The 13,873-nt window shown below is 41.4% G+C and overlaps 1 protein-coding gene across 1 annotated transcript in view; it reads left to right on the top strand.

Moving 5' to 3' along the window:
- Positions 1-887: 887 nt before the first annotated feature.
- Positions 888-13,873, top strand: part of PTPRB (protein tyrosine phosphatase receptor type B) — a 134,673-nt gene continuing 121,687 nt past the window's right edge. Inside the window, exon 1 of the mRNA XM_044280441.1 lies at positions 888-1,017. Within this exon, the coding sequence (XP_044136376.1) occupies positions 963-1,017 (55 nt within the window). The 5' untranslated portion in view covers positions 888-962. The remainder of the gene's footprint in view (positions 1,018-13,873) is intronic.

The following is a 13,873-nucleotide window of genomic DNA, read 5'->3' on the forward strand; positions in this document are numbered from 1 at the left end:
TTAAAAAATGTCTCCCTCATCTACTAGATGACTCTAGTCATCTAGTAGATGATCACTCTGTCGCAAGTGTGAAAGTAGCCTAAATAAAACACAATTTTTTATGGGTACTTTGCAAGCTCCATTTTTTGTTTTGGTTGTTTGGTATACTTGGGAGTTTGTACCGGGTTATTTGAATTGGTTGATCCCTGCCTTTACCAGCCACAACAATTCGTTGATACACTAGGTTTTGGCGATAGGGACATCTATGGTCGCTTTATGCTATTGATTTATCAGCAATGCGGGCACATATGAACATGGGACCAGCACAGACGCCTTCAGCTGCCAAGCGCACATGTAACAGGTCAGACAGTGTCATAGGTACAAATCTGCTGACAGATGCCCTTTAAATGTATGTAATAAAAAGTGTATCACAAAAATATACATCTAAGAAACTGAAGAGCCCAAGACAGTATAGGCATACAGATGACTCTCCACTGCATCACTGATCGACATCGCGTCCACCTTTACTATTTTTACAGTCCAGTTCTCTATATACTATAGCTATACCATTCACAGCAATGGATCTAACACAGATGGACACCACAGCACTCAGCAGAAATCCAAGGCAATTAACAATTTCCTTTTCCCAGCAAAGCGCCAGATCTGTTGGAGGTATGCCGTTATAGGCGGACACATTGCACCCCCTCTGGTGCAGGTTGCTGGGTCATCCTAATGTGCTTATTTTGCAGTCTTAGTTGCTCTTCCCTGAGATCTCTGTCCAAGGTCCAGACATAAACATATATATAGATATTAAATCAATGCTGAGGACTTATGCACGCTGGTGTAGCGTCCCCAAAACAATTGAATAGAAGGAAGTTCTCGTCACTGACTTTTTCCCTCTGTGAAGGCTCATTTCCTTCCTAAAGTTAGCTTCACTTATCTAAGTTGTTGGACAGAAGTATGGAGTGACTGCTAGGTGGAAAATGGATGCATTTGTACGTGTTCTGCTGGCGATCTGCTTGTTCTACAGGATAACAGGTAAGTGAGAAATCCAGGTGGGAAGCACTGATATAGAAGTGTAGGCTATACCAGAGAACATGTGGATATAAATAATTCATCCATATCAAATCAGATGAGTCTCATAAGCCAGCACCGTACACTGTACATGTGTGAAAACAGGAACCCCAGCAGACATAATAATCCATAGTGGTAAAATCCTTCGCTTCATAGAATCGTACAGCTAGCTTCATTCAGGCAGTCACTGGTCTCCAGCAGAAAGGTAGTACGGGCATTCAATGCCAGAGCCTATAAAGAGTGTTCTTCATGTTTTTGACCTATTATTGTACTATTTTACAAATAATATGATTTAGGCTGCATGCACAGGACTGTATGTATTTTGGAGTCTGCAAACGGAGGATCCGTGAAATATGGATATCGGCCGTGTGCATGCCGCAACTTCTTTGTAGAAATGCCTATTTGTATCCGAAAAATGGACAAGAATATGGCATGTTCTATAATTTGCAGATTGGCTGCACCGATGCGGACAGCACGTGGATGACATTTGTATGTTGGCCGCATTTTTATGGCTCCAAAGAAATTAATGGGACCGTGTGCAATCCGCAAAAAACAAAATGCGGATCGGACACAGACCAAAGATACGGTTGTGTGCATGAGGCCTTAAGGATGCATTTAAAATGCATCCAATGCTTTGAAATAATGTATTTCAGATTCATGTGTCCCAAGCCTGGCCTTTGGATGAAATGTGGTGAACCTGATTGAAATCCCGGCCTCCCAATTAGCAAACACTGTCTGCTCATCAGTATCAGTTTCCTCATTGGAGAGTGTCCAACATACATCAATAGTAGCCTTAGGAATTGTGTTGCCTCTACGTCAAAAATATTTACATCTTGATATGAAGGATTGAAGGGTATATATATGGTGCAGTTTTTGGTGCTATTCTCACCTCTAGATGGCACTGCTTCTTCAGAATGTTTATAATTCATTTTATATTGAGCCATAAAGCATATTTATTAAAATGTATAAATAATAAAAAGTCTATAATGTAAAATTAAACAGAAGGTGTGACCTGATGGATGATTTTAAAATGTTCACGCAGTATTTAATATAGGCTCTTCAAATGTCAGATGGGTAAGGTGACATTCACCATAGGTATACCCTATGGCCTACTTCTTTATGGTAATGATGCAAACAATAGGTTTCTAAGAAATGTGTGTGGTTTCTAACTTATACTGTATATCATAGTGCCAACATATTCTGTGGTGCTGTACAGATATTGTCATAGCTCACATTATTATTAGTAGTAGTACTAGTACAGTAACTTCTAGATGCAACTAGTATATTTCACATGATGTAGCTACAGTAGGCAGAAATCCACCCGCATATATAGCATATGTTTATGTAAGTAGGTTATGTTTATTAAGCAATATTTTGCATTATGACTTTCAGCTATTTCACAAGCAGGTTGTTATACCTTTATTGTACATTTTTTGAGTCAATTATATGTTTAGTTAAAAAACTGATTTTGACTTCATGCAGGTAAATGCAGCTAAAATAAAAGCCAAATACCGGATGTCCTCAGGGGTGAAAGGCAAAATGAGTAATTTTTTTGCCTCCTACCCCTGGTGACACCCAGTATGGCGAAATATATATTCTCAACTTTGTCAGGAAGTTTGAAGTTGAGGGAAGACTGCAACCCACTCGGCAGTAAATAGATAGTCACAATCAGTATCCAGCTGCACATGTACACCGACAGTGAAATACTGACTAGATACAGACATTGGGGCAAATATATCAGTCAGTACCTCTAGAAAGTCTCTAGATTTGCATCAGAATTTGCAGTGCATGCATGCTGTGCCAAATATCTGAAGTGCATGCACCACATTTTTGTTTAATTTACAACACGCTACCCCACAAAGGGGGATCATTTATCAAACTGGTGTAAAGTAGAACTGGCTTAGTTGCCCCTAGCAACCAATCAGATCCTTCTTTTCATTTTTTAAAGGAGCTGTCAAAAATGAAAGGTGGAATCTGATTGGTTGCGATCGGCAACTAAGCCAGTTCTACCTTACACCAATTTGCTAAATGCCCCCCAAGATTTTTTTTTTTACACCAAATTTTACACCAAATTTTTGTCTAGACATTTGTGCCTTGTTTTGGCCAGTGTCAGAACGTTCTTCTCGCTAGTTCTGGACAAAAACTACACCAGCTCCAAGGTGGTATAAAATATAAAGCTGGGTTTACATGGGGCGATGCAGCGGCCAATTGTCGGGAAGGAAGCGTTCCTTCCCAACAGTCAGCTGCTCATTTAGTGAAGAAGGCCGCGCATTTGCATGCAGCGATCTCCTTCACTGTATGAGGATGGGGGGTCGCTATTGAAAACCCGCGCATTTGCATGCAGCGATCTCCTTCACTGTATGAGGATGGGGGGTCGCTATTGAAATCCCACATCCTCATACAGAATCATGGCTTCTGAGCAGCAGATCGCTGTTTAGACCACCAGATCTGCTGCCCAAAAGCCATGATGGGTGGTGCCTGCACAAGCAACAGGATCACCTGATGAACGAGCGTTTGGCTCGTTCATAGAGTGATCGGCGGCACATTCAAATGTGAAGATTGTTGGCAACAACCGTTTGCAGGAATGGTCGTTCCCGATAATCTGCCCGATAATTGGTGCGTCTAAATGCACCTTAACATTCTGATAGTATAAAACCCTATGGCGCATTGTGTCACACCTTCCCTTCAGCACTTTCTAAAATAATATCATAGATTTAGACACATTTTGCAATACAAATCATAAATCTGCCGCAAACTGTAAAAGGTGCTGGAAAAATATTCTGGCACAAAACAAACCTATCTTAGTAGAGCATATGAGGCTTACTGCCTCTATATTACCACTGCTTGTCAGTGTTCATTGTAAATACACTGCGGTACATGAACACTATGACTGTCAAATACAGCTACCAGAAGTTTACACTGTGTATATTGAATAACGGATATTTACTAGACAGAAACTTCAACATTTTAAGTTTGTTATATTGGGTTTATTTAATTTTTTTGCATTAACAAAGTATATATTTTATGGGGTGATAGATCCGTAAGCAAGGGGATTATCATTTGATTTTGAGACTTTGCAGAAGGATTGACATATAAACTAATAAATTATTAAAAGGGTTGTCACATCATGCCATTACTGAGGCGAGATTGCTACTAAGCCCCGACCACTAGGTGGCTGGGAAACGGGAGCGGGCCGGCACTCTGCAGTGCAACAGCAACTCTGAAACAGCATAGCTTGCTGTGCTAATCTGATTCTAATAAGGACCAAAATGACTCACAGAAGTGAGTACCCGTGCAGAGCCAGCACGTATGGTAAACCACCAAAAGAGAGAAAATAGGGCTCGCACTCAATAATATTATGAATATATAAATTTTATTAGTGTCTCCATACGAGACAAATCACAATTAAAACACATAGAAAACAATGGATGATGGAAAATGAGCACACATAATGACATGGAGCACGACCAAATATCTAAGATGGCAAATAAATACAAACAATGAGTATATAAATATAGCACTAAGTGTGCATGTAAACCAAATAGAATATCAGTAATACATGTAATCAGGCAGAGCTTTACAGGCTAGGTAAAGATATCATATATAGTATAACCAAAGTCTACATATAAAGTGACAAGTGCAGATATGTCAGAATAAATATATAACCAAAGCTGAATAATTCATTATGACGCCATAGACCAACTACCTGTATAGTGCTCCAGCAACCCCGACGCACGTTTCACGCAAGGCTTCTTCCCCCTGAAGAAGCCTTGCGTGAAACGTGCGTCGGGGTTGCTGGAGCACTATACAGGTAGTTGGTCTATGGCGTCATAATGAATTATTCAGCTTTGGTTATATATTTATTCTGACATATCTGCACTTGTCACTTTATATGTAGACTTTGGTTATACTATATATGATATCTTTACCTAGCCTGTAAAGCTCTGCCTGATTACATGTATTACTGATATTCTATTTGGTTTACATGCACACTTAGTGCTATATTTATATACTCATTGTTTGTATTTATTTGCCATCTTAGATATTTGGTCGTGCTCCATGTCATTCTGTGTGCTCATTTTCCATCATCCATTGTTTTCTATGTGTTTTAATTGTGATTTGTCTCGTATGGAGACACTAATAAAATTTATATATTCATAATATTATTGAGTGCGAGCCCTATTTTCTCTCTTTTGGTGGTTTTCTAATCTGATTCTGTAGCTCCCATGCACTGCAATGCCCTCTCCCCCGTTTCCCGGCCGCCTGGTGGTTGGGGTTTAGTCGCATCTAGCCTTATTAACAATGAGATGAAACAATCTCTTTAAGCTCCCACATCTATCACTGGGGCACTGCATTACTTGCTGCTTCTGTAGCCCCATCTAGGCCCTGATTTGGTGCACCAATTGGCTAGTGCAACTCACTTCCACTTCCTAGCTCTCTAATTTGCAGGAGTTGTGCTGGCTAACTATCCCCAGCTACAGCATCTCCCAGCTCTCTAGCTCTGACACTGACCATGAGATTGTATAGGCACTCCTATTTATGGACTCTGAGTAGCATCATCACCAGCATAGGGATATCAACAGTATGACTCCTACACTTACCCTTCCCTATCACCAATGTCAAACAAATACTTTGCAACCTAAAAGTGGCCCCATGTTGTAGGTGAGTCCAAATTGACAGAAGGCAGGGCAACACAAGTAGGCAGGGACAAAACAATCCTCAAGTTGGCGGGACAACTGTCACGGCTGAGGATGGGGAAAACCCTCAGCCGTGCGATGCCAGAAGATGGTAGGTCGCTACTTGGCCAGGACCACAGAATTAGGGAGCTAGTCACCTCCTAGAGCTTCCCTAATCTGACCCTGACTCCTAGCTACATGAGCCGACCTTGAAGGTAGGAGGGCTCATGCTCAGGAACCTCGGATCCCTACTCACCCTCCGCAGATCCCTGAGCTAGGAGCTGGGTAGACAGCCCGTTCCTCCTGGACGCGGAGAAACAGGAGTCTAAAGTGGCCAAGCTGCAAGGGGATAGGAACATGAACAGCCTATGGATATAGCAGGAGGATGAAAAGAACTTCCACACCTACCTGCCACAGACACACTGACTGGATCCAGTGCAATACAAACTAGTGTCCACACCCAAACATAGATGAACACAGCACACACACAAACACACAGGAACCCAGGACCATAGGTGCATAAAATATGAAAAGGAAAACAACATCAACTAAACATCACATATAACATTTTATGACCACAAGGGTGGCCCTCACTGGCAGATGGTATTAGAGACCAGGAGGGTGCCTCCAGCTTACTTCAAGGCTGGAGTACCCCTCAGACATCAGGTCTCAACTGAGGTTAAATACACACACAGACACACCCAGTGTTCAGACACACTAGGAAGGAAGTTAACCCTTCCAACACCAGGGAAGGAAAGAAAGCCACTTAAAGGGGACGTGCACCCATAAATAAACCTTGTGCACAGAAACAAGGCACCCCAAAATAGACAGGTTGCCAGGTGCAACCGCATGCACAACATAGCAAGCTGCCTCGCAACAGCTCAGGCTGCTATGCTGCCACATAAACAATATTGCCAGCGGCAACCACAGGTGAGGCAACATACTACAGCCCTCACCTGTGATTGACAACCAGACCTAGACCGCAGGCAACTGCATGCGGTTACAGGAGTCACGACCATGACCATGGTCGTGACAACAACAGACATTGGCAGGGCCAACAATACCATAGTGCAGCACAAAATGCCACCCCAGCAAAACCAAATAACACTGTGCAGCATAGAATACGACCCTATCACAATACTGAGGAATGTGATACAGTTAAATTCAGGAGGCCACCTGGCTGCTGGACAGGTGCATAAGTACCTGATGCTCCTAGCATTAAAAGGGTTTTCCAGGATTTTCTAACTGATGACCTGTCCTTTGAATAGGAATAAAATAAGATCATGACCAGCGTCTTCCTTGTGCAAGATTTTTTATTCCCGATCAACACACCAAACAGGCAATGTTTCGGCTTAACACAAGCCTTTCTCAAGCCATAATAAGCATCACACAGTGTGAACTTATATACCTCCTCCACAAGGGGTTGTGCCTATTATCACCAATAGAATACTTGTATACAGGTTAAAATATACTAAAACCAGTCATCTGGGTCTATACAGATAAGCATTTATCCTCCCCATACATGGAGCCCCTTCTTACGTCATCCATGTGCATGTGAGTTGAAGCATGGCCGCCGCCACATGTCTCCTCAGATTGATCGATAATCTGCACATGTCCTTATTCTACGTATCCTCCTACGTTCACTGCGCATGTCGTGTTGCGTCTTCCCTCACGCAATATTATTGACAAAGACAACGGGATATATTAACCTCTGTTCTTCCCCACCGCCATATACATCCTTCTCTTCATAGGTGTCGAATACCGACACCTTATAATTATCACAGCACTATTAAATCCTGTCCATAACATGGCTCCCAATTTGTGTGCTTTTTTAATAAAACGGGGGAAACATATAGTAGATAATACCAATTGTTTCCATTGCCTCATATCTCCATCTCACTATTCTTTGCTGTAGAGACATGCGCCCAGCATCACCAGTCCCCAACTTACTGTAAAAAAAGAGAGAAGATAAAACAATTAGTGCATATCCCATTATATCACCTATAGTGGTTAAAAACTTTCAACTGCTCAATGTAGAACAATCCTTTTATTGCTAAATATCAACAAACCCCCTATAAAACTACAAACCGGATTCCCAAAAAGTTGGGACACTAAACAAATTGTGAATAAAAACTGAATGCAATGATGTGGAGATGGCAAATGTCAATATTTTATTCGTAATAGAACGTAGATTACAGATCAAACGTTTAATCCGAGTAAATGTATAATTTTAAAGGAAAAATACGTTAATTTTCACGGTGTCAACAAATCCCCAAAAAGTTGGGACAAGTAGCAATAAGAGGCTGGAAAAAGTAAATTTGAGCATAACAAAGAGCTGGAAGACCAATTAACACTAATTAGGTCAATTGGCAACATGATTGGGTATAAAAAGAGCTTCTCAGAGTGGCAGTGTCTCTCAGAAGCCAAGATGGGTAGAGGATCACCAATTCCCACAATGTTGCGCAGAAAGATAGTGGAGCAATATCAGAAAGGTGTTACCCAGCAAAAAATTGCAAAGACTTTGCATCTATCATCATCAACTGTGCATAACATCATTCGAAGATTCAGAGAATCTGGAACAATCTCTGTGCGTAAGGGTCAAGGCCGTAAAACTATACTGGATGCCCGTGATCTCCGGGCCCTTAAACGACACTGCACCACAAACAGGAATGCTACTGTAAAGGAAATCACAGAATGGGCTCAGGAATACTTCCAGAAACCATTGTCAGTGAACACAATCCACCGTGCCATCCGTCGTTGCCAGCTGAAACTCTACAGTGCAAAGAAGAAGCCATTTCTAAGCAAGATCCACAAGCTCAGGCATTTTCACTGGGCCAGGGATCATTTAAAATGGAGTGTGGCAAAATGGGAGACTGTTCTTTGGTCAGACGAGTCACGATTCGAAGTTCTTTTTGGAAATCTGGGACGCCATGCCATCCGGACCAAAGAGGACAAGGACAACCCAAGTTGTTATCAACGCTCAGTTCAGAAGCCTGCATCTCTGATGGTATGGGGTTGCATAAGTGCGTGTGGCATGGGCAGCTTGCATGTCTGGAAAGGCACCATCAATGCAGAAAAATATATTCAGGTTCTAGAACAACATATGCTCCCATCCAGACGTCATTTCTTTCAGGGAAGACCCTGTACAAGATAGTGCCAGACCACATTCTGCATCAATCACAACATGGCTGCGTAGGAGAAGGATCCGGGTACTGAAATGGCCAGTCTGCAGTCCAGATCTTTCACCTATAGAGAACATTTGGCGCATCATAAAGAGGAAGGTGCAACAAAGAAGGGGAGAGCATTCCTATTTCTAAACTTGAGAAACTGGTCTCCTCGGTCCCCAGACGTCTGTTGAGTGTTGTAAGAAGAAGGGGAGATGCCACACAGTGGTGAAAATGGCCTTGTCCCAACTTTTTTGGGATTTGTTGACACCATGAAATTCTGATTCAACATATTTTTCCCTTAAAATGGTACATTTTCTCAGTTTAAACTTTTGTTCCGTGATTTATGTTCTATTCTGAATAAAATATTAGAAGTTGTCACCTCCACATCATTGCATTCAGTTTTTATTCATGATTTGTATAGTGTCCCAACTTTTTGGGAATCCGGTTTGTACATATACCAAGGAGAGGAACCCATAGGGCCCTAAAGGCGACTTATATTAAACTCTATATTCAACCCCTTCAGTTGTAATCTTCGAAGTGGAGGCACAGAGTCAATAATCATGAACCTCAACTGGTTAATGGAATGTCCCTTCTCTTTAAAGAGGACCTTTCACCAGGATACATGTATTGAAATAGTTATATTCGGTTCAACTAGGTGGGGACTTGAATTTGTCCTGGGAGCGGTTATCAGAGCGCCCCGCTCTTAGCCAGGGAGAAGGAGCTCAAGTTCTCATGAAAATCGCATCTCCTTCTCCCGCGAGAACTTGAGCTCCTTCTCTCTGGCTAAGATCGGTGCTCTGATTGGATGCGCTCGCAGCCAGGGAGAAGATAACCGTTCCCAGGACAAATTCAAGTCCCCGCCTAGTTGAACCGAATCGCCTCATTAGCATATGAGGTGCCAAAACAAACAGGGACCACAGAGGACGAAAGGGGGGGTCCTTTGAAGAAAAATAAAAAGTGGAAAAACATCACTGGGGGCCGCATTGAAAGGTAATATAACTATTTCAATGCATGTATCCTGGTGAAAGGTCCTCTTTAAAATGTTTCGGAATTGGTAGCTCCATCATCTCCTTTCTAATCGTACTTTTGTGTTTGTTGATTCTCTCTCTAGCCTCCATACAGTAGTTGTTTCTCCTATATAGACCAAGCTACAAGGGCATTGTATCATATACACCACATGGTCTGATCTACATCTTTCTTTAATCTTATCAATGTCTCCATTATATGGATGGGTAAATGTATCTCCCTTCAACATGTTCCCGCAATTACAGCATCCCAAACATGAAAAGTTTCCTTTTTTAGGCGTCATAATGAATGTTTGACCTTCCTTCCTCAGAGGCCCAATATCTGATTTTATCAGTCTATCTTTCAAATTTTTATTATGTCTATAAGACAAAATGTTTGCTAACTTGGGGCTCAATCCACCTAATGTGGAAACAAAAGGTATGCACATTCCTTTATCTTTCTTTTTCTTTTCCTTAACTCTACCTTTCTTCTCACTCAACATTACTTGTGTGCCAAGTCTACGCAGGAGGCCATCCTGATATCCTCGCTGCAGAAACCTGGCACACATCTCTTCAACCCTAATTTGTAATTTCTCTTCATCTGCCACAATCCATCTAACCCTCAAAAGTAGACTCCAAGGCAAAGAGTCTATCATATGTTTTGGGTGGTTGCTCCAATAATATAACATATTATTTCTATTAGTTGGCTTTATAAAAATATCTTATCTATAATGTCTTAATCACATCTCCACCCACATATACTAGTACATCCAGAAATTGGATTGACTCTTGTGACTTAGTCATAGTCAAGGACAGACCATCCACACAATGATTTAAATAGTCATAGAACTCATTCAGAGTATGCTCATCCCCTTTCCATATCATAAAGATATCGTCTATGTAGCACCACTAACTCAGGATGTGCTAATTGAAGTTGGACCCATACACATACCGATCCTCGAACCGCCCCATAAAGATATTGGCATAAGTTGGGGCCACGCTCGACCACATCGCCATGCCCCTCCTCTGCCAATAGAGGTCGTCCCCAAAGAGAAAATAATTCCTCTGGAGGACAACCTCAAGCAGTCCGAGGATCAGCCGTGCACAGGGTGGAGCACATCCCGAGTCGGCCAAGCCACATCAACAGCATCCAGACCTTCACTGTGTCTTATAGATGTATATAATGATGCTACATCAAATGTCACCAAATAGTAACCACTATTTCAACAGAAAATCTGAGGTATCCCTGATATAGGAGGGTGCAGCTGTGGCAAAACATCGAAGCACTTTATCCAGGAAAAAAACAGCTACTGGACTAAATATAGATCCCTTCCCAGACACAATTGGTCTGCCAGGAGGATCCTTCAAGTCTTTTAGGGAGTATATATAGTACAGGTGTAATTGGTTTCTCCACAATGAGAAATTAGTTCAAATCTTCATCAATAATCCCCCTCTAATAGGCATCATTAACCTTTTTCTCTATCATCTTTTGAATCTCAAACTTTGGTTCCTTCACTAATTTTGTATATACCTCCTCATCTTTCAGTTGTCTCCAAACTTCCAATTTTTACTTCGATGTGTCCATTACCACAACTGCACCCCCCTTATCTGCTTAGATGTATAATCTGCCCTCAGTTCAGCCACCCTGCTGGTCACCAACTCAACATATGATTCCACAAACTGATGGTCCCGAGGGGGAGAAAATATGCTCTTCAGTCTCAGACCATAATCCCTCAAACACATCATACTCATATAATGTTGACATTTCACAGTATCTCCAGGTTTGTCTGAAAAGAAAGCACATAATCTCAAATTCCTAAAAAAAAATTGTAAATCTATCTCCAACTGGAACCAGTCAACCTTCTCTACTTGACAGAATCAAAGTCCCTTGTTCAACACTTTAATTTCCATTTCGGTTAGCTCAACTAAAGATATATTTGATACCAAACTCAATTTGAGGGTTCTTTCTGGTTGTTGGTTGCGGCCTCTCTATTTGATGTTTTGGAAAATATCTGCCTCTTCTTCTCGGAGTGCCGATGTTTCCTTCCGCCCCTTCTGTTCTTCCTCCTTGGGCTGGCTCCCAACCTCCTAAAAAATCTGATCGGGTTTACTCATCTGTAGAGTCTGAATCACATGTAGTAAAGCCAAATTGTGTATGTCCAAATCCCTTTCCTCTTCTCCTAACTTGAGGACCACTCCCTTGTAATCTTTGCCCATCATAAACCTCACTAGTCTTATAGTCCTCCAAGTCACGATGCCTTTTCACCTTTTCTGTTTCCATCCGATGTCTTTGTACTCGCTGGGACATTTTTTCTTTATAGGCTGTAAAGTCTGTTGCAGTCATCAGACTCTTGATTTCCTCCTCCAACGTTTGTACAGTAGCCTGTGTCGCCACCAATTCCTTTTGGAGAAATTCCACATTTAAAATAATTACTTCAAAAGCATATTTATCATTCACCAACTCAAATTTCTTGCAAAATTCCTCATTGTCAGAGAAAAAATTCGGCCTCAGGTCCGACCTCGAACTTTCTTTTCCAGCTTGACTGTACCCCTGTTCACACAGCAAGGTCCATAAAGGCATGGTTGGGTGAGTTTGGTGTGGAAGAACTTGACTGGCCTGCACAAAGTACTGACCTCAACCTCAGGGAACTCAGTTGGGATGAACTAGAATGGAGATTGCGAACCAGGCCCTCTCATCCAACATCAGTGTCTGACCTCACAAATGCTCCTCAGGATGAATAGGCAAAAATTGAGACAAACTATAAAATCTTGTAAAAAGCCTTTCCAGAAGAGTGGACGCTTTTAGCTGCAAGTGGGAACAACAACTCGATATTATTGTCTATGGATGGAGAATGGGATGTCATAAAGGCCCCTGTAGGTGCTCGTGTCATAATACTGTTGTCCATATAGTGTGTCTGGTTACCTCACTGCTGTTGCTCAGTTATATACAAGGGCAGTAAAATTGGTGGCCTTCCTGGTTTAAAAAAAATGTTCAAATGTATATTTAGATCCACAATGGTACACCGTGGACAAGAATTTGCAGCATAAATTTTCCTTTAAATCCACATTATGTCAGCTTGAGGTACAGACTGCCGCTGTGGATTTCACCCCATTGCAATGCAAAGGTAAAATACATGGCAAAATCACAGCAAATCCACAACTATTGTACCCTTGTGGCCATACCATTTGGAATCCATAACCCATAGGTTATTCATTTATTGATGGCATCTGTATAATGATGCATCATGAAAACATGGTAGGTAGCCACCCATAGGCTACCTACCATGTAAAAAAATCTGTGTTCTTAGTGAACTTTTTCTAAAACTAAGCATGTGCTATAGGTTTAGAGGGTTGTTGAAGCTTTTAAAATGTATGTACATCGAATTTGTAAAGAATTTCTACGATTCACGCAGTACAGCAGATTCAATTTTACAACCAATTTTAAGTAGAACAAAATACACTTGGAAGTTGGGGGTTATGGCATCCCAGCATGCTTTTTACAGCATATTTTTTAATCCAATCAGGAGTGATATAGAAAGATATTCCCCCTCATATATAGACCATGTTTTTGAGCTAAAAGAGTTTTTCTTGTACCTGAAAGACATAAAAGCCAATTCCGCATGGCTTAGCTCTGTATTTGTGAAATCCTTTGTCCTCTCGGTGAAGCAGCATCACAGGCCAATTCAGTCGATCAACTGCAGATCAGATATTATACGTATTCTTGAATAGATTTCATTATCTCTCTTTATTGCAATGTGATCATATTAAAGGGGAAAGAAACCTGTCTATACTCCTTTTCGGCCGTGATACTCCCATCTAGGGATGGCATCCTGTAGTCAGTGTGTAAGAACAGACCGACTGTCACACACTCATTTTTGCTAAAGTTTATTTAATTAGTTATATAGATACATGTGACATGTACTGGCTCCTATTGGAGCCTTTTTCAAATGTGACCTTTTGCATGTTGTGTCAC

This window comes from Bufo gargarizans, chromosome 2, assembly GCF_014858855.1.
Source record: "Bufo gargarizans isolate SCDJY-AF-19 chromosome 2, ASM1485885v1, whole genome shotgun sequence".
NCBI lineage: Eukaryota > Metazoa > Chordata > Amphibia > Anura > Bufonidae > Bufo > Bufo gargarizans.